The sequence below is a fragment of the Lipophrys pholis genome, assembly GCF_963383615.2.
Source record: "Lipophrys pholis genome assembly, chromosome: 19".
Taxonomy (NCBI): domain Eukaryota; kingdom Metazoa; phylum Chordata; class Actinopteri; order Blenniiformes; family Blenniidae; genus Lipophrys; species Lipophrys pholis.
Window position 1 is genome coordinate 24,849,239 of NC_137647.1, and position 22,286 is coordinate 24,871,524.

Sequence of the window (22,286 nt, forward strand, 5' to 3'; positions counted from 1 at the left end):
TGTCTTGACTTTGACTTAACTTGACCAATAGAAAATGACTTGGGACTTGAAGGTTAAAGACTTGAGACTTTCACATGTGTGACCTGGTCCCATGTCTGCAGTAAAGTAATGAAGTAGGGCAATGGTCTGACAAAACACTGCTATCATAGTTACAGCGAGCTTTATTAGGAAGTAAAGCAACGGGAATCAAAAAGTAGACGATCCAAGAGTAGGATTTAAAAGAAGGCGAGTAACAAGAATATTCTTTTTTTGTTGGATTTCAAATTCTCCAAGGGTCACATACTGTAGACGTAAGTCCTGAATGAACTGTTGAAGTTTCTTTCTACTATGAGTATATGGCCTGTCTATTTCTGATGGACGGTCTAGGAGAGGTTCTGATGTGCAGTTTAAATCACCTGCCATCATAATTTGACCCGGTAGAGAAGCAATCAATAATAATACGTTCTCAGAACATTTGGGCTTGTCAACATTTGGATCATTTATGTTATTTAGATTAATACTCTCTTTAAATACAGTCCCCTGTACTATGAGATATCTTCTCTGAAATATATATATATATTTTTTACTGTAAATGGAACAGACTTGTGGATCCATGAGGATCATGACCCCTCTTGAATGTGATGGAAAAACATGATGCCAGTACTTGGCCGTGCAATTTCCTTAGTACTTTCAGTAATTCATCCCGAAGTAAATGGCCCTCTTGGATAAATACAATAGATATACCAAGCTGCTTGAGCATATAACCTGTTTTAATTTGGTGAGTTTTACATTCTGGGGGGTGAGTTTTATTTTCTTATCCGAAAACATTTCAACCCTGTATTAAATTGGACAGATGTCTAAATCTATTCTGTAGAGAGATATACTGTATCCCTGTTTGAACACCGTTATACTTGTGTGCTGAGAAGTATGCCAATGATGCTTGAAATCAAAACAACCATACAAACACAAACAAACTGAGAAAAACTTAAGCCCTTGAAAGCCAACCCGAACACCACTTTCACTTCCCCCTCCTCCGCCCTACACATGGGTGCAGTAACGTGCATCAACTGATTCCATGCATGCAAGAGAGAAGATAAAACTAAACTAAGCTACATTACACTAAAAGTAACTCGGACCAAAACAAGAAAAATGGGAAAATGAGTCACCTGGCAAAACCTCGACACTTAAAGAATTTGTATTGAAATACATAAAGAATGAAAAACAGCCTGTTCAGAACAGTGCAAACAACAATCAGGTGAATAGAATGTTATCTGTTTGTAACGTGGAGGGAACAGCAGACCTTAAAATAGAGAAAGAGAGAAAACATGTCTTTCCCCTCTGAGATGATGAAGTCGATCCTCAGTCTGTGTCTCCTGTCTCCTGGCCTGGACAAACCTCTCAGCGTCCTCCGCAAGCTCAAACTGTCATACCTGTCCATCAATGGTCAGAGGCAGCTTTGCAGGATAAACCATTCCATAACAAACATTCAGGGATCTCAGCTGTTGTTTCACTGGTTGAAACGCCTCCTATGTCCGTACAGCTCCACAGATATGTTGGAAAAAAACATGACTGCTTGGCCAAAGTAGATTATCCTGTCTTTGGACCTGGCAGCGCGAAGCACCCGAATCTAGTCTTGGAAGTTTAAAAACTTCATGATGATGACTCTTGACTTAGAGGTTCATAGTTTATAGTTCATAGTTTCTTTATTGTCATTGTACAGGAACAACAAAATTTCTTTTGGCAGTTTTTTGAACAAAATTCGAGGACATAGCACAAATGGGGTGGGGGTGTAGCCAGCTTGTGGAGCCAGCTGCTTGGGGGTGTAGCCAGCTGCTTGGGGGTGTAGCCAGCTGCTTGTGGCTGTAGCCAGCTGCTTGGGGGCATAGCCAGCTGCTTGGGGGTGTAGCCAGCTGCTTGGGGGTGTAGCCAGCTGCCTGTGGGTGTAGCCAGCTGCTTGGGGGTGTAGCCAGCTGCTTGTGGGTGTAGCCAGCTGCTTGGGGGTGTAGCCAGCTGCTTGGGGGCATAGCCAGCTGCTTGGGGGCATAGCCAGCTGCTTGTGGCTGTAGCCAGCTGCTTGGGGGTGTAGCCAGCTGCTTGGGGGTGTAGCCAGCTGCCTGTGGGTGTAGCCAGCTGCTTGGGGGTGTAGCCAGCTGCTTGTGGGTGTAGCCAGCTGCTTGGGGGAGTGCGTGCAGCCGCATGGCGCATCGCTCGGCCCTCCTGCTGCCGCTACGGGGGGCTCTGCACAAACATCCTGGAGAAGCAGAGAGATAAACCAGCCTTGGACGACAGGGACTCAATGTCGGTAACAATTGTTTTCGGTCAGGTCTAAGCACAACTTCTCTCGGCCTTGAGTCCCCGGTCTCTCCGCAGTATATCCAATATGGTGGCCCTTTAGCTTTCAAGGCGAGCTGTCAACTTCTCCAAGTTGGATTCCATCCCACGTAGACGTTCAAAAGTCACATCCTTCTTACTTTTGAGTTGGTTTATCACTTCAGTCTGAGTGTTAAGAGCTCTGCACAATCTCAGTAATGCCTGGCAGCCTTCCCAGAACAGCTGCCAACGTAATCTGAACTTTGCGATTGACCAGAAAACTGCCAGCTCCAATCAGCAGCATACCTGTTATCATAATTCCAATTATGTAGACGTCTTCCACGTCCTCAATGGAAAGAATGGACAGACACACAATCCTCCAACTCCCCCAGGAGTTAGGGGTCTCCAACTCCGGTCCTTGAGGACCCCTGTCCTGCATGTTTTAGTTCCTCCCTGCTTCAGCAGACCTAAATCTAATGATGATGTCATCACCAAGGTTGTGAAAAAGCCCAATGACGAGCCCCTCATTACAATCAGGGGTGCTGCAACTGGGAGGAGCTAAAACATGCAGGACAGGGGCCCTAGAGGACCGAGGTTGGACACCCCTGCCATAGTGTATCCAGCAGCAAACATTCCTTCAGGAGAGAGGAAATCCCCTCAGCAGTCTAGGCCTAGAGCAGCTCAACTTAGTGCTCCTAGTTTATTCCTAATGAGAAGCTCTATCAAAGAGGAAGCTTTTTAGTCTCCTCTTAAATAAACTAATGGTGTGGGCCCTTCGGACCGAGGCTGCTAGTTGATTCCAGAGTAAAGGAGCCATATGGCTGAAACTCCTGCCTCCTCTTTTACTTTGAAGGACTTTAGGGATTACCAACAGTCCTGCATCCTCAGAGCCAAGGGCTCGTGGAGGGTGAGACCCTTCTAGAAGTTTCTCCATATAGGACGGAGCCTGGTGATGAAGAGTTTTAGATGTGATCAGAAGGATCTTGAATTCTATTCTAGATTTGATGTGAAGCCAGTGTAAGGATGCTAAGACTGGGGAGATGTGCTCTCTTCTTCCAGTTCTGGTTAGTAAACCTGCAGCAGCGTTCTGCTCTAGCTGGAAGATCCTAACAGAGGAGTTTGGACATCCTGACATTAGGGAGTTACAATCATCTCATCTTGAAGTCACAAAGGCAGGAAGCATTTGTTCTGCATCTTTGAAGGACAAGAAGTTTCTCATTTTTGCAATATTCCTTAGATGGAAGAAGGCTGTCCTGGAGACATGTTTAACATGGGACATAAAGGACAGATCCTGATCAGAAATAACACCCACGTTCCTAATATCACTGTTAGAGGTTAAGGTAATATTATCTAAGGTAATCAGACTATCTGAAAAGTAATCCCTGAGCTTTTTAGGACCTAGGATTAGAACCTCAGTCTTGGATGTGTTGAGCATTAAGAAGTTGATAGACATCCAGGACTTAACGTCCCTGAGGCAGGACTCTAGTTTAACAAGTTGGTCGGCCTGATTGGCTTTAACTGATAAATAGAGCTGAGTATCATCTGCATAACAATGAAAGTTAATGTTGTGTTTCCTACTAATATTTCCGAGTGGTAACATCTAGAGATTAAACAATATGGGTCCGAGGACGGAGCCTTGTGGTACTCCACACAGGACCCCTTCATGTATTGAAGATTTGTTATTTACATGAACAAATTGAAAGCGGTCAGATAAATATGATTTAAACCAGTTTAAGGCTAAGTTTTTAATGCCGACGGCATCTTCTAATCTCCTTAAGAGTATATTATGATGGACAGTATCAAATGCAGTACTAAGGTCCAGAAGAAGTAAAGCAGATAGAAGAGCTCTATCTGAGGCCATTAGAAGGTCATTAGTAACTTTTAGCAGTGCAGTCTCTGTACTGTGGTTCATTCTGAAGCTGGACTGAAGGTCCTCTAACAGATTATTCTCCTGCAGATAATCCTGGAGTTGTTTGGCCACTACTTTCTCTAGAACGTCTTTATCAGAACTTCTCATTCAAAGCACAAGACCTGTACCTACGTGCTCGGTCTCTAAAGAAGAAACATTACAAAAACAATAGGGTTCTGGCCTCCAGGCCCAGGCCTCGAGGTTTCTGCTTGGTCCCTAATTAGTCTATGGTGTGTAGCGGCACCGTTTTTCTTTTTTCACTGGATTGAGCATTTGTTGAGGGTGCTGATTTGTACTTTCTCATATTCCAAAACGTGCTTCATTCAGAGATTATAAAAAAAATATGTAGATTATGTTTCTCTGCTCAGCATTCAACCCTTTAACCCAAAAACCAGGTCCATATGCCCGACGGTGCACCAGTCTTCTTCTTTACAAGCACCTCCTCCTCCTCCTCCTCCTCCTCCTCCTCCCGTGTAAAGGCCAATTCATTCTCCAGAAGGAGAAATCTGCGACAGGGCTAAGTGTGGCATCTATTTACACACTGTCGTGTGCTATGCACACACGCTCCAACTCACCACTGACTGTATCGGTCATTTTATCATGTGCAGCATGTAGCCTTGTAGCCTGTGTGAGCCCTGAAGCCTGTTAGCATGTAGCATGTACCATGTACTATGTACCATGTAACTGCATCACTTAGGGCTGTCAAGCAGCTTGGAACCGGCTCACTGCGATAGCACATGTTGATGATGACATCATCAACATGTGCTATCGCAGTAAGCCGGTATGGTCAAAAGCTCTACCGTGGGCCAAAGTAATATTGTTTATACCGTATACTGTTTATTCTGCCCACCCCTACTGGAGGTGAGGGAACCATTCCTGCCTCAGGCAACCAACTCTCAAGAAAAGCAATAATGCTTTCCTATTCTACCACGTTAAGAAAACGGAGGTTAGCTCTACGAGAACAATTTTCCAGCTCGTCAACTCTTTTTGTATGGACTGACACCTTTTTAATGAGCTTCTCCATGTTACTGGATTATCAGGATTTACAGCCATAACGTAAAAATATACTAAACTGTATTACGTATCACATATGTATGATGATAAAAAAAAGCAATATGAAATCTATAATTTCTTTATTTTACATGGAACTATTGGTAAATCATGAGACTTTCCCAGAGACTCACTTTGTTCCCGTTTACATACAGTTTGGTATATTTGTACCTTATAACTGTAAATCCTAATAAAACAGCGGCGCATCACTGCAGCTTTACTCACGGCTGTCACCGCACTATTTATGTGTTTACTTTAATGAGACTGATTATTAATTGTGATAAAGTGTGTAAATATCTATCAGTTCTATCCACTGCTCTGTATAGTTTGAAGATGAAAGTTTGACATATCAACATCGTGCTGCTGAGTCAGCAGTAATGTTCCACTAAAGAATCATCCAGAACTCTGCAGCTTGGTTGTTTATGATTACGTGGATCTATAAGTCTGATATTTGAAGATATTAAACGTATGAGATGAATCTGGCTTCAATTCTCCACCAGTTCACAATCAGCGCTGCAGGTTCCCCGTCTCCAAAATGTGCTGCTCAAGGTTCAAAGTTTGCGTAGCGGTACGAACATTCTCCTGAACGGGACTTTGGGAAGTGGCGTACGCATCTTTCAGGACCCGTTTTGTGCGGAAGCCAGCTTTATAAATGAGGCCCCAGAACTTTGTCTGGTTGTCTGCTGCTTCTGCAGGTCTCTGTTTTTTCAGATCAGCACCTTCATGACACAAACTTCTGCTTCAGTTTCATCTCAAAGGGAAATGTTTGAACTGTTCGTATTCCCTCAGAATCTGCTGGAGAGTCGGAGACAGACCGGTTGGCCTCGATGGCGGAGAGCGGCGAGGAGATGAGGATAACCATGGCAGATGACCCAGAAGACCCGGTGAAGAGCGAAATACCTTCTGTGGAGGACAAAGAGAATGAATACAGGATGGAGGAGATAAAACAGATAAAGAAAACGCGTGAGATGGAGGCAGAAATGAAGGTGGACGTTTGCCCGTTGGTGCCAGGCCTGCAGGTCAGCTTTGTCCGGGGGTCCGACTTGTTCGGTTACGTGGGCATTGAGGCGGTTCTAGACCAGATGAGAAGCAAGACCATGAAGGATGGGTTCCATTTCAACATCATGGTGGTTGGTGAGTCCCCAATACAAACGCACACACAAATACATGGGAACTAGAAAAGGCACTTGGTTGAGCGCATAGTTTATTTATTTAGTTTATTTTTCAGGGACCTTGTACAAAAACATTGATCGTGGAGAAAAGATGCGTCGTACCAGATTTTAGCCGTTGCTAGTTTCCCCGGGAAGGCACACAACATAATATTGCATATTTACAAATATAACATAAAGTAAAAAGTTATAACATTCGCAGTAACCATTAACATGTAACACCTGCCTTCATCAAAAGTCCTACAGATATTAAAAATCTTATGGAACACATTATACAGAAAATACAATGAGCAGGAACTCATTATAATACACATTATAAATATAAACTACAGTAAAATCAGTAACTATATTATTAACGTCAACAATAACCATTAAGATTCAACACCAGAATTCATAAAATACATACAAAATACTACAACAATACAGTGGACAATTAAAACAGACTAATGCCGACACAGCTGGCTTTCCATTATGGGATTTCTTTAGGAGTTTTTTACAGTTTGATGGTTTTAAATGAAACGACTGTTTGTGCAAAGGTGGAGGAACAGTTTCTGTAAGCTGGAGCAGGACGCTCCCGTGGTTTGTTCAGAGTAAAGTTTGATAAAAACATTTCAGTGGCGGTGGAGCAGTATTGTTAACAATTTTGAAGATGGTTTTTAAATTAGTATATACGATGAGATTGTCAAAACTGAGTATTTTTTTATCTGCTAAGAAGTTTTCTGTCCAGGACCTTCAGTGGTTGATTCCAGAGATCTGAGTGGTTGAAGTGTCTCATTGGCCGGAGACCAGCAGGACAAACAATCAGTGGTGTGGAGAGTGATGGTGGCATTACAGTATGTGAAAGATGCCTCCATGGTCAGACTATTCCTGATGTGTCTAAATGAAGAGATATTATATATATATATTTTTTTTTTTTTAATGTGCTTTGTGAAGCTCAGGGTTTGGTCCAGATGTACCATAGATGTACCGAGACAATCTACTGATTGGCCTGGAGTCGCTTATTTCATTTCTGCTTCCAGATTTGGGGTTATGACTGCGGTTCTGAAGACACCAGGGAACACTCTCCTCAATAGATTTATTAATTATCTGTGTTAGAATTCCCCTGTGGGACCTATCAAGTCCCCAGTGGTCTTTGGCCTTTGAGTTGGATGAAGTTTGTATTATTTGATGTGTTTTAGAGACGTGTTCAGAGCTCAACGCCTCACTATTATGATGCTGAGCAGAGACATGGAGCTCCACTGCTGTGTCCACCGTCGCAGCTCTACTTGCTCTGCTGATGTGTGAATCTTTCAGAGGGTTTGAGAAACAGGCTTCGTACTTATTCCTCATTTTGATTTTCATACTGAAAGAGGAAGTGTGATTCTGTAAAGAGGAAGTGGTTGTGAAAGTGTGTACTCTTTCCGGCAACAGAAACGCACTTCCCGTGTCGTTTGACTGAAAACAGAAATATGGACGTCACTCTCATGCACAGAAACATGCAGAGAGGGTCCCTGAGCATTAACTGGGGTAGAAACACCAACACATTCAAATGAAAAGGCTTTTCAAATGGTTGTTCAATAGAACTAAATAACACAAGTTGTGTTGTCCCAGGCACTAATGAAACATACATACAGTACGTATTGACTACTTTCTTGAGAGTCTTCCTAGTAGAGTCACGTGAAACAACTTCTGAATCTACCTGAACTACATTTTCCAGCTTCTTCTTTACGAAGCTGCATGAATGTTGAGGAAAGCAAAAGACGAGTGATGTGACACCTGAGGGAGCATGTGCTGGAGATAAGAGGTAGTAGATGCAGGCCGATGCCATCATGGACATTCTGTAGTACGGAAGAGTTTTAGGGCCGCTGAAGAAGAAAACAATGTGGAGGCTAAAAACAAAACAACCTTCATGCACTCGAGAAAAAGTCGAAAATCAAAGTCGAGATTAATTTTTTTTTCATGGTGGAAAATAAAGTGCGTCCCCCTGCCAGCGGTGTGACTGCTTCCTCCTAATGCCTCGCAGGAGCTTTAATGAAGCGATGAGAAGATGCTTCAGGACAGAATGGAGCTCATAAACAGTCAGTTATCATCAGAATCAGGACCAGAAGAGACAGAGCAGCTGCCGTCTGGTTCTGTAGAGCAACACAGTTTTCATCAGTATGAGGACCAGAAGAGACAGAGCAGCCTGCTGCCTGGTTCTGTAGAGGAACACAGTTCTCATCAGTATCAGGACCAGAAGAGACAGAGCAGCTGCTGTCTTGTTCCGTCCTGGAAGTTCGTCCAGTACGAAGGACAAAGACACGGATCCCGGCTGCTTATTTAAATGTTCTTATTAATCAAGGAAATCCAGTGTAAAATCACGTCCATCAGCAGTCAGCAACCCGATATAGTCACAATTAAGTGATTTAATGTGAATTCATATCTAAGAGCAAATGATGAGGGACGGACAGACGATGAGGGACGGACAGACGATGAGGGACGGACAGACGAGGGACGGACAGACATCCCTCTGTGGGAAAAAAACAATCTCGACTTTGATTTTTGACTTTTTCTGAAGCGCATGAAGGTTTTCTTTTTTCAGCCTCCGAATTTTTTTTTTCTTCAGTGGCCCTAGAACTCCTCCATAGTGCAGAGAGGAGGAAGCATTCATACATTTGTGCAGGAGGCTTGACAGACGGGTGAATGTGCTTCAGACTTTCTCTCAGCTCCTCCTGTGGAGAGCAACGAATGGAGGCAGGTGCATTTCCTCATGCATAAGCATGATCGGTCATTTTTAATTATTTAATAGTTTATTGCACTGCTCTAGGCCCCCGGCCAGCTCAGTAGGTAGAGCATTACACTCACAGTCTCAAGGTAGAGGGTTCATGTCCCCCGTCCAGCTCAGTAGGTAGAGCATTACACTCACAGTCTCAAGGTAGAGGGTTCATGTCCCACGCCGGGCGCCACCTTCCTGCGGGTCAATGTGATCTGGGTGACGGTGCTCAGACTGACACCCCCACCACCCGGAAACGGATAAGATGGAGAAGATGGATGGATGGATGGATGGATGGATGGATGGATGGATGGATGGATGGATGGATAACAGTAACACCACAGGAAATAGCACTTTCAATCTAAAACCAAAAATGGATGTTAATTAGTACTGTCAAAAGTAACGCATTCATTTAATTCATTAAATTTAACTCGTTAAAAGAAAATGTAACGTAATTAACGCAGTTTTGTTTACTTTTTAAAATTCCCTTACCGGAGCAGCGTCTCTGGGCGCAGCACCGTGACCACAGAGCAGCACAGTGACCACAGAGCAGCACCGTGACCACAGAGCCGCACCGTGACTACAGAGCAGCACAGTGACCACAGAGCAGCACAGTGACCACTGAGCAGCACCGTGACCACAGAGCAGCACCGTGACCACAGAGCAGCACCGTGACTACAGAGCAGCACCGTGACCACTGAGCAGCACAGTGACCACAGAGCCGCACCGTGACTACAGAGCAGCACAGTGACCACAGAGCAGCACAGTGACCACTGAGCAGCACCGTGACCACAGAGCAGCACCGTGACCACAGAGCAGCACCGTGACTACAGAGCAGCACCGTGACCACTGAGCAGCACAGTGACCACAGAGCAGCACCGTGACCACAGAGCAGCACAGTGACCACAGAGCAGCACAGTGACCACTGAGCAGCACCGTGACCACAGAGCAGCACCGTGACCACAGAGCAGCACAGTGACCACAGAGCAGCATCGTGACCACAGAGCAGCACAGTGACCACAGAGCAGCATCGTGACCACAGAGCAGCATCGTGACCACAGAGCAGCACCGTGACCACAGAGCAGCACCGTGACCACAGAGCAGCACAGTACCCAGTGGAATAATATTAAGTTAATAATAACACACGTTAACACAGATATCCTGCTGTGTTTCAAATAGCAGAATAGCAAAGTAGAAAAGAGTTATTCCAAACCATAAAACCATCAGGGCAGAATACCACCTGATTCTAAATCACATTATGTGGCTATTAAACAGAAAATATGCCCTCTTAAAACAGACTGTCGCGGGGTCCTCTCAACAACCTTCCCAAACTGGGAAAAACGATGGCGTAGTCGTCAGCTGTGTTTGTTGTTTTTCTATTTATTTTCCAGGCCTCTCCAAAACAATGGATCATAATATTTACAAAGTGCAAAACCCAAAAAATACCCAAATGTGAAAATAAACAAAGCAAAGAAAACTCTATATACAAATCTGCACAGGTATTTACATCTGAGTTCTTCCTCAACCTCAGGATTCCAAAATGACACTCCACAGATCCGTCCTGGTCACCACCTCTAACCAGAGTCCAACCCCCCCATCAGGCCCAGTGCAGCCCCTTTTATCCACTTAGCCCCTCCCACTGGGGGTAACCTTTCGCTAGCAAAGGTCATTATTTTATTCTGAACCCCAAATCCTCATAACTAGTTTTCCATAATTAAATCCATATTATGACTTACTGACAGGATTATGCCCTCCCACACTAACCCCTCAGTACACCCGGCAATAACGTTTTAAAGAAAATAAATAATAATATTGTTCATGTGACTGAAACCTTCCGGGCCCAAACCATTTAACCCGCCTGGTGGTACGGCCCGGGTTCACCAGTCACCCTGCCGGCGCGTCACCACCGGCTGCCCTCCGCTACTCTGGAGGGTGAGTGAAGGTGTGTGTGTGAATGTAGGAGTGACGTGTAGGCAGAGTGTGCACCCTCGTCTGCCTACAGCAGGGAAACATGTCCATGGACCTGGGAAACAGTTTCTGGAGTTGATCTCCACCATAAGATTGACAGCGCCGTGTGCGCGCGCCCCCAGCGCCGCGTGCCCCCAGCGCCGCGTGCCCCCAGCGCCGCGTGCCCCCAGCGCCGCGTGCCCCCAGCGCCGCGTGCCCCCAGCGCCGGCACTCTGCGGCCAGCGGAGAGAGGAAAGGCGCACCGCTCCGGGCATGACGGTGCGTTCACGAGTGCTCCGTCACATTGACATAAAACATGTATATACATGGTAAACAGAGAAGGCTCTCAGTGTATTAACATCCTGCATATTCTTACAAGAAATCAGCCCTTCTTCTATTCGTTTATCCAAAAGAGCCTGAGCTCCCCTCAGTTATTGACTTTGGTTTGTAGGTAACAGTGGTTACAAACCTGGAGGCTGACATTCTGATCTCTCTCTCTCTCTCTCTCTCTCTCTCTCTCTCTCTCTCTCTCTCTCTCTCTCTCTCTCTCTCTCTCTCTCTCTCTCTCTCTCTCTCTCTCTCTCTCTCTCTCTCTCTCTCTCTCTCCTCTCTCTCTCTCTCTCTCTCTCTCTCTCTCTCTCTCTCTCTCTCTCTCTCTCTCTCTCTCTCTCTCTCTCTCTCTCTCTCTCTCTCTCTCTCTCTCTCTCTCTCTCTCTCTCTCTCTCTCTCTCTCTCTCTCTCTCTCTCTCTCTCTCTCTCTCTCTCTCTGCTGGGTGTGTGTGAGCGGGCGTGGAGCGCTTGGGAAAGTTTGAGTGAGAAAACTGTGTTTCTGCAGTTTAAACTTCAGTGTTTCTCTTCCTCTGGTTCTCTTCCCCCTGGGTTCTCTATGTAAAGGTAAGAGGAGTTTAATTCATCGTTTTGAATAAAAAAAGAGAAGGTTTGTGAGCAATCAGGTGTTTTGTTGGAGGAGTGATGGTGTCCCTCCCGGTGGAGGGCTCGCCGCCTCCCTCCATCAAACACGGAGTTCGGGTGGTGGCTGACCCCCGGTACTCTGTGGACGATGTTCTCCTGGCCGTTGGAGACGTGGTGGGTCATATTAACATTTTATATGGCTCTAGAATGAACAAGGCCGTGGTGGCTTTTCTCCGTGAGGAGAAGATGGTTCATTCCCTGGTGGAACAGGGAATCGTGTTAGAAGATCTGTATGTACCGGTGTCACCGCTGTTCGTACCGTCCACCCGGGTCACTGTGTCCGTTTATTCCCAACCAGCTGCTGGAGAACCAACTGGCCCGTTTCAGGAAGTTCTCCGGCGGCCTCAGAGAAGTAAAATTAAACTGTAAGAACGATAAACTGCAACACGTCCAGTCCCTCCGCAGACAGGCCTTCATGTACCTGAGCGACCCGGAACAATCCCTGGAGGTGTCATTTAAAGTTAAATATGGTGACGGGTTCTACACGGTGTACGCCAGCTCGGGAAGCATCAAGTGCTTCGAGTGCGGGGATGTCGGACACAAACGTCTGGCATGTCCTCACAGAGAGCAGCCTGCGGTCGGCGGCGGCGGTGACTGCGCTGCGAGCGGCGCCGTGGGGCGCGCCTCGGCCCGGGCTCGAGGCCACGGACGCTGGGTCTCCCAGCGAAACGCGATCGGAGTGGCCGGCCCCCGGTGCCGGTGCCCCCGGTGAGTCCCCGACCCTGGGCGCTGATTCGGCTCCGGAGCCGCAGGTGGAAGAGCAGGAGGTGGAGGAGGTGGAGGAGGTGGAGGAGGTGGAGGAAGTGGAGGAGGCTGTAAGCAGCTCTCCACTGAACAGGAATAAAAGAAAGTTCCAGGACGACAGAGAAATAAATGTAGACAAGAAAAACAAAGACACTGATGAAGACAAAGGACAGACGGAAACTGTAACACACACAGAGCAACCTGACACCCCCCCCCACACACACACACACACACACACACACACACACACCTGATACCTGTGACCAGAACAGCAGCTGGATGACAACATAGCAGACGACGACTTCCTCTCCCAGTTCTCTGACTCTTCTTCCCCCTCTCCTCTGACTCTTCCTCTCCCAAAAACAGTAAAAAAATTACTCTTATTGTGAAGGTGTTGTTTCCTCTCTGGTGGTGGTTCACTGTCCTGCTCTCCCTTTCTCTTCTCATGGAGACTCTCAGAGTTGCTACTCTGAATGTGAACGGAGGGAGGGACAGAGAAAGGAGAGCACTAATATCAGAGCTGTGCAAAGACAAAACAATTGATGTCTTCATCCTCCAGGAGACACAAGAGATAAGAACTAGATTTGTCCTCCTCCAGGAGACACAAGAGATAAGAACTAGATTTGTCCTCCAACAGGAGACACAAGAGATAAGAACTAGATTTGTCCTCCAACAGGAGACACAAGAGATAAGAACTAGATTTGTCCTCCTCCAGGAGACACAAGAGATAAGAACTAGATTTGTCCTCCTCCAGGAGACACACAGCTCCTTTCATAATGAAGCAGACTGTCTCCTGGGCTGGAGAGGAGAAACCCTCTTCAGTCAGTCACTAATTTCAGTGCAGGAGTCGCGGTGTTGTTCTCACCTCACCTGTGTCCTACAGACATTTCATCCTGTGAGGTGGAGCAGGGTAGGGCTCAGGTGGTGCAGGGTAGGTAGGGCTCAGGTGGTGCAGGCAAAAATAAAAGGAACCAGTTTCACCTTCATTAACATCTACGCCCATAACACCGGGGCCAACCGTGTTCGACTCTTTCAGAAACTAAACACTGAACTGAAACAACTTAACAGCAGTTCATTTATTATCATAGGAGGAGACTGGAACTGCTCCACCAATCCAGACTGACAGGAACACACAGGAACCACACCCACCATCAGCATCCGCCCTTTCCACCACCCTAACTGAGAATGACCTGATAGACGCCTGGAGGACCCTTCACCCTACAGACAGACAATACACCTGGGTGAAGGCCACAGACAGCAGAGTCAGTGCAGCCAGACTGGACCGGATTTACATTAAGAAAACACATAATAACCGTCTGGTCCAGTCCACCATCACACCTATAGGGTTTTCTGATCATCTACTGGTCACAGATCTCTCATTGCAAACACGCCCGCACCCACCTCCATATTGGACTTTTAACGTCCAGCTCACACAGGACACTTCCTTCTGTCAGGCCTTTGCCGTCTTCTGGACTCAGTGGAGGCAGAGGAAACTGGACTTTGTGAGTTTGGCCAAATGGTGGGAGGGGGGGGAAAACCCAAATTCCCCTTTTCTGCAGGCAGTACACTGCACACAGGACACAAACACAGAAAGACTGTCTCCATCGTCTAGAAAAGGAAATGAGTACATTGGAAGAAGAACTCAGTAAAGGAACAGAGAGCAATAGAACCTTACCTGGCAGGAAGAAAGCTTTAAATACTTTCCTCCACACTAAAGCAAAAGGGGCTTTACTCAAAAACCAAATCACCTCAATTAAAGAAATAGATGCTCCGACCCGCTGCTTCTTCAAATCAGAGAAAAAACCCAGGAACAATAACATGATGACACCTTAAACAGCCCTGGAGTAATAACAACACCCCCTTCTGACATGAGGAAGCTGGCCTTCAGGTTCTACTCAGACCTGTTCAGCGCAGAGACCTGTGACCCTGGCAACATGGTCCAGGTCCTGGAGGGGCTCCCACAGCTGGATGAGTCCATCTCAGCCTTGCTGGAGTCCAGCTTCTCCCTTGAAGACATGTCCACGGCGCTCCAGCAGCTCAGCTGTGGACAGTCTCCTGGGATCGATGGCCTCCCTACAGAGTTCTACAGCAGTTTCTGGACTCTGCTGGGGGAAGACCTGTTCCAGGTCCTGAACTACTGTTTGGACACTAGATTGTTGTCTTTGAGCTGCACGAGGGCCGTCCTGACCCTGCTACCCAAGAAAGGAGATCTGGGCCTCCTGAAGAACTGGAGGCTCGTCTCACTCCTCTGCACAGACTATAAAATCATAGCCAGATGCATCGGCAATAGACTAAAAGACTGTCTGGACACCATCATCACAGTGGGACAAACATACTGCGTCCCGGAACGAAGCATCATGGACAATATATTCTTGATGAGAGACATTATTGACATCTCACATTCACAGGGGCTAAAAGTAGGACTGTCCTCCATTGACCAGGAGAAAGCTTTTGATAGAGTTCATCACCTCTATTTATTTAAAACACTTTGTTCTTTTGGTTTTGGGAAGAAGTCTATTTCCTGGATTAAATCACTCTACACAGGAGCCACTGTACTGATGAAAGTTGGAGGGGGGCTGAGCCGACCGGTCCCTGTTCAGAGACGGACCAGGCAGGGCTGTCCTCTGTCCAGGATGCTGTACAGCATCGCCATTGAGCCCCTCTTTGCTCAGCTCAGGAGCAGTCTGCCAGGACGACCAATCCCAGGAAGTGGGAGAACTGCTGTGTTATCAGCTTATGCTGATGACATCACAGTTTTTATTCCCCACAGAACCGGCATCCAGACCCTGCAAAGCAAACTCACCTTATACGAGAAGTTCTCCTCAGCCAAGGTGAACTGGACCAAGTGTGAAGGGCTCCTCCTGGAGCAGTGGAACAACCAGCAGCCAACTCTACCTGCTGGGCTGCAGTGGAGCACTGAGGGGGGGAAGTGTCTGGGCGTCTCTCTAGGGACCAACCACTTCTAAAAGAAGAACTGGGAAGGTCTGGCGGAGAGAGTCAGTGCCCGATTGTCTCGGTGGACTTGGGTCCAGCCACAGCTGTCTCACAGAGGGGGACAGCTGAGGATGGACCTGGGTCCAGCCACAGCTGTCTCACAGAGCCCGGAGGACTGTTCTCACTGCCCGGAGAGACTCTTCCCAGGGCTTTGGCAACATAAGAGAAGAGCCACTGTTCCATAACCCCTTGATCCAAGCCAGGCTCCTCCGCTCCCCGACCATACAGAGGACCCTAACATCAGCTGGCCTGACCAAACTGGATGACCTGAGGACGGTGGGACGGTGGAAGACTGCAGCCAGGTTGAGCCAAGAGACCGGGCTCAAATCACAAAGACTGGTGGAGAAACTGCTGGAGGAGGTGATGAGAGCTCTACCTGGTTCCTTCAGGGAGGCTCTGGGGAAGGAAACACCAACGGACCAAAGAGCCACAACCTTCATCGTCCCTCAGCTGTCCATCAGTGCTGAAGTCAGGGAGTAGGAGGTGGACAATGGACTTCTTCTCTCCTTCACAACACCAGAACTCCCTGAGTTTTCTGAACTGAACAAGAAGGACCTCTACACGATCTCTGTGAAGGTCATGAACTGTGCGTCTCTGACTGGTGTCCAGGAGTCCCGGTGGTCTGGGATGTTGGCACCAGGGTCCTCACCCAGAGACAGCTGGAGGTCCCTGTACAAACCCCCCGTAGAGAAACGCACTGCGGATCTCCAGTGGAGGGTGGGACATGGGGCCGTGGCCACAAACAGACATGTTGCACGACTCAGTCCCCAAACTGACAGTCGGTGTGTCTTCTGCCAAGCCGAGGAAACCCTGGATCACCTCTGGCTACACTGTCGGAGACTGACCTCCCTCTTTGCTCTGCTGCAGCAGTGGTTGACCAGTTAGGTCATGTCTTCCGTAGTGCCCTTTTCATATTTGGACCAAAATACTCTGCAGCCCAACGCAGGAACATCTGCCTGGTCAACTTCCTGATAGGACAGGAGACAATGAGCATCTGGTTGTCACGGCGCAACAGAAACCAAGGTGCAGGGTCTGACGATGCTCTGCAGATGTTCAGAGGTGGTGGCTGCTCCACTCAGGGTAGAGTTCACCTCCACCTCTGCAGATGTTCAGAGGTGGTGGCTGCTCCACTCAGGGTGGAGTTCACCTTCTATAAACAAGTGTCGGATTTGAAAGAGTTTGTTTCTGTTTGGACTGTTGGTGGTGTTCTGTGTGCCATAGAGCATGAAGAACTGCTGCTGCATTTCTAGCGCGTGTGTGTGTGTGTGTGTGTGTGTGTGTGTGTGTGTATTGTAAATATTTTCTTTCTAAACTAAGTTCTCATCGCCTTTTATGAGTGTTCTTTTGCAATCAAACGTGTAAAAAAATGAAAATGAGAAAATAAAGAACTGTTAAAGCTCTCTCTCTCTCTCTCTCTCTCTCTCTCTCTCTCTCTCTCAGACTTAAAAAACCAAGTTATAGTGCGTTTAGCCCCAGTTAACACCTAAAACATGAGCTCCCCTAAAGGTATTGAGAATTGCTGACTACCATCCACACTAGTAATGGTATTGGCAGGTTACTGACAGGTTAGTGAGCTAATCAAACTACTTGACAGAGTCCAGGTGTGTATCAGTAAAAGTGAGCAGGTTGTTTCCTACCTGTTGATGTTTCTTCAGGTTGAATGTCGAGTCCTTGGACGTTGACACACCTTCACAGCTGGAAGACATAATTCTCACTGTCCAGAGAGGTTAAGATCCTTCTCTCACTTCAAAATAAAATGATGTCAGTTTCTTTCCCCGGGAGCAGCCATGACCAGAGCAGCTGAGGCAGTATCCATGGCAACGCCTCGCTTCAGGCGTGGGCTTGTTGTTGCAGTCTGCCTGAAAGCGTCGGGAAGTGTCGCAGTGCCAGTGTGTCAGCTGCATTTCTACTTTATTCAATCTGATTTTCTATTGTAATCCCGCTAAGTAATCCCAGTTTTTATCTAATATACCTGTAACAAGATTACACTTTTTTTTATGTACTGTAACGGATTACGGTTAAATTGTTTTTGTATCCTAATTACGTAACAGCGTTACATGTAGTCCGTTCCTCCCCAACCCTGCATGTTACATACAAAAACATGGAATGTTCTCATATGAGTCATAGTGGTAACCATTCCTGCTTTAATGTCCTTACCGTGGTAGGGGGACACATCTCACCGTGGTAGGGGGACACATCTTACCGTGGTAGGGGGACACATCTCACCGTGGTAGGGGGACACATCTCACCGTGGTAGGGGGACACATCTTACCATGGTAGAGGGACACATCTCACCGTGGTAGGGGGACACATCTTACCATGGTAGGGGGACACATCTCACCGTGGTAGGGGGACACAGGGGAGATCCGTCTTCTCCAGGGCCGAAGGCAGCTTTTCCTCCGGGGTTACTCCCGGGGTTACGCTTGTTAACATTAGTAGTAGCACTGAAAGAACAGGAGCTTTATTAACTGACTGCACTGTAATATATATATATATATATATATATATACACACATTAAACTTGCCACCTGCCCCGGTCGCTGTGTCTGTCTCTCCCTGTCGTCACAGGTACACACACACCTGTCCCCTCCACAGGCTCATTCAGAAGGACGCACTCACTCACTCATGTTCACACGCTGAGCTGCCTGGTCGACACACATCCCACCACACTACCACCCCCACCATGGACTGGTAATTAGTACTAATTCCATCCCATCTAAATAATATAAACTGGTACACAATCCCTATATGAGTAGTAAAATGTGAAGAGATAGCTGTGTCCAATACTCTATAAATTTACATATGAAGGCAGGTAGGTTAGTTAAACTGTAATAACAAGTGTCTATTTTGCTCATTAGGCAGAGAAAACATGAGTGAAAAATATACATTGAAAAGCAATTATCTCTATTTAGAAAGAGTACACAATATACGAGACCTCCTCTTTGGCGACCAGGAGTATTGCTGACTGACTGATCCTGTCATCAGAATACAACACTTACAAATGAAATAAAGTACATGTATATTACAGTACATTGTCTCTTCGGCTTTTGTCTTTTTTTTTTAAACAGTAATGATGAAAAAGAAAGTGCTTCTTAGAAAGTGCATAGAACATTGTGAACTAGAGTCCAAAGCTGAAATGACTCTGCATTTCTTCCCCTTGTATGCTCTCTGAACCAGCCCTATAAATACATGTTTTGTGGCTCTTTTTAAAAGGAGCCTCTTACTTGTAGGTGTTGTTAGTGATCATATTTCCCGAGCCCAAAGTTCTTCTTTAGTTTTTCAAAACTCTGCGGCTTGCCCTGTTCAGTAATCGTGCCCCCTGCTGTGTTACCTTTATTTGCTCATTGCTTAAAGCTTTTATCATGAGTACCGGGTCTAAATCCTGGATCCCACAAACCGAGTCAGTCTGTCTCTCTCTATTTAATTTATAATCCCCCACCACTGTTTCAATTGAGGTTTTGATCAAAAAGAACTAGAAGATGAATTCCTATAACCACACTTTTTAAACGTTGTGTGTTCCTCTTGGGTCAAGTGTGTCTCCTGCAGGAAAATAATCAGCATATTCTCTTTTCAATTAGGAAAGGCTTTTTCTCTCCTTTCAACATTATTCAGGCCATTAATATTCAACACCACCACCATCCAATCATGTTGCATTGTTTGTATGCTTTGACATGATTCTTGCCATCTCCATTGTAATTCTAACAGCCAACATTTCCTCAAGAACAAAACATAAACAAACATAAACACTGAATTCCTCAGCAAACATGGGCCTTGTTGCCCCGATACCCAGTCCCCCTATTGGTGGGAGTGAGGGGTAACCTTCTGGAGACTACAGCCGCGGTCCCACGCTGTTTGTGAGGGATGGTATGGGCCAGGACAGGTTTTAATAATAATGATAAATGTAATAACGATCCATTGCTCCAATTTCACCTGATGGACTTTATTCCTCTTCTTAACTGGTATCACATCACTTGCTTTTCTTTCCATTTGTTGTAACTATCAGAGTAATTAGTTGAGCTTGTTTATTTTACATCTATTGGTTAAAAAAAAGCAGATGTACTTTTCAAAATGGTCATTTTAAGACCATTTATAGTCGCTATGAATTAACCTTACATCAAACAACTATATATTATAGATAGACAGCTGCTTTAATTCTCATACACATCGTAGATCTGCTTGTTCACAATTTGACCTTTTGGTGTCTGGGTGATATTCACCAGTTCATTATCAACCTATAGTATTGTTTTTTTTCCTTGCCTGCTTCAAATCCTTGAACTTTGTCAATGTGTCTCCAGGTCAGAGCGGTTTGGGGAAATCTACACTGGTCAACACTCTGTTCAAGTCCAAAATCAGCCGCAAGTCCTGCACAGCAAACTACGAGGAAAAGATCCCCAAAACAGTCAAACTGCACTCAGTCAGCCACGGTGAGAACCAACACACACACACACACACACACACACACACACACACACACACACACACACACACACACACACACACACACACACACACACCACCCCCCCACACACACACACCCACACACACACAGACCACCCCCCCCCACACACACACCCACCCACACACACACACCCACCCACACACACACACACACAGACCAAAAATGTAGTTTCCATTTTGTTCTGTTTCATAGAAGTATTATTTTTTTTTTTTACATAACATAAAAAATGTTACAAAATATAGTCATTTGTCCAAAAAGTATGTAAATTTTCTTTAAGTTGAGCTCTTTAAGGGCATTCAAGTCTGCAGACAGAACTGAAATCCTCTCTGCAGCAGTATTTATTTTCAGGTGGACATTGTCCAAAGTGTGATTCTCCTCAGGAAACATGTTTTCTGCTGAGTTCACCATGCATGCTTTTACTTTACAGATTCATCCTCACTGTTGAGCCCCCAACTGTTCACCCAAGTAATTAAACCACAAATAACAGTAAATTATGTTTTCTTTGTAAGATTTATACTTTGTGAGGCTGGTTTGCAACTTCTGCTGGTCCACCACCCCTGGACTTAAACGTGTCTTGGACAGGACAGGTTAGAGACAAGAGACCAACGTGTTACATTTGGAAAACATGCTCACAGTGCTTTTAGACACTGGGACCAATGTTTGCTCACCATCTTATGATCACGCCCGCCAAGGCTGGAATAAAATCATTGGCATATACAGTTTTTGTCCGTCTGTTTGCCTTTTAGCAAGATTCCCTCAAAACTCCTGCATGGTGATGTCAGAATGTTCACCACAGACAGATATTAGGCCATGCAAGATTCCATAAAATTCTGGAGGTGATCCGGAAACATTTTTGGTGGACGTCAGGAATCTCTGTTTGCTCTTGTTTCAGATTGTTTTAAAGGTGTCAAACAAAATAATTTACACAAAATTCCTTGATGAAAATATGTGATTTACATTCAATGAAAGAAAGAAGTCCCCCAGTGAGGTGACAAATAAAACATAGAAAACCACACCAAGAGACTTGCATATCTATTTATTTTACATTTTATTGCTTTTATATATAGACTTATACACTATAATTTGGTGTTTTTAACAAGAACTTTTACATCCGTAAATGTAGGCAAGTCACTGATGAAAGTCCACAGGTCAAGTTTATTGGTGTCAGTAGTGTTAGTACAACTGAAACTATGAGACCAACCGAGACTCCAAACCACCTTTTAAAAAGGTTCTTAGAAAGTAGAAGTGGGATGATGAGTGCAAATGTGAAGAGGGCATCAGCAGTTCAGAGGAAACCACAGACGTTAAGCTCATCACTTAAAACCCAGTTTGAACTCAGAGCAGGACAAATAAAGCCCACATCCATACGAGCCAAAATGATATTTTATTTTCTCCCCGAGGTTCTCAAAACAGTTCGGTCTACACGTCACTATGAACACGGCTCAACACGAGGCTTCAAGACATGTAGTACATATTCCAGGCCCTTAGGGGCGCTGGGACTCACCAAATACACCAAAAACGCAGAAGACGACACAGAGCACATAGAAATTTAGGAGAAGACCCCTGCTCCTAGACTTTTATATAACTCCGAGTTATATAGGTCTATGTCCCTGAGCTTGTGTGTCCCGTTTTCACTGAAGAGGAGGACAAGAACATCTTGATAAAAGACATCTTGGTTTAACTAAGAATATGACCAGCACAGGTCAATTTTTACCCTAAAGTTCTAGTTCCTCTTCATGAGATGAGTGGTGACATAACATGTGAAGTGAAAGGAGGATGTGAGAGTTGTATTTGGACAATGAATCATAAATAATGGCTTTATTGATTCACAGGACAGAGGAAACAAAGACCAGACTTACAGCCCCTAGAATAGATTTCTACACCTTTTAATTGCTTTAAGATCTTTCAAATAAAGAAGTACGATCTAATGTTTAATAAGTCTGAGCAGATAATGTTTTAAATCCTGATTTAAAGGAAGCGAGTGTGTCCGGGGGAAGTTTGCTCCACAGGTGAGAAGCGTAG

General features: G+C 45.6%; 1 protein-coding gene across 4 annotated transcripts in view; it reads left to right on the top strand.

The window, feature by feature from the left end:
- Positions 1-22,286, top strand: part of septin12 (septin 12) — a 74,936-nt gene that overhangs the window by 25,085 nt on the left and 27,565 nt on the right. For all 4 annotated transcript variants that reach the window (XR_013936332.1, XR_013936333.1, XM_080488119.1 and 1 more), the window contains exons 2-3: positions 6,038-6,382; positions 20,101-20,229. Coding sequence is in view for 2 of the 4 variants with exons in the window: in XM_080488118.1 (XP_080344244.1) it covers positions 6,038-6,382; positions 20,101-20,229 (474 nt within the window). In the remaining 2 variants the exon portion in view is untranslated. The remainder of the gene's footprint in view (positions 1-6,037; positions 6,383-20,100; positions 20,230-22,286) is intronic.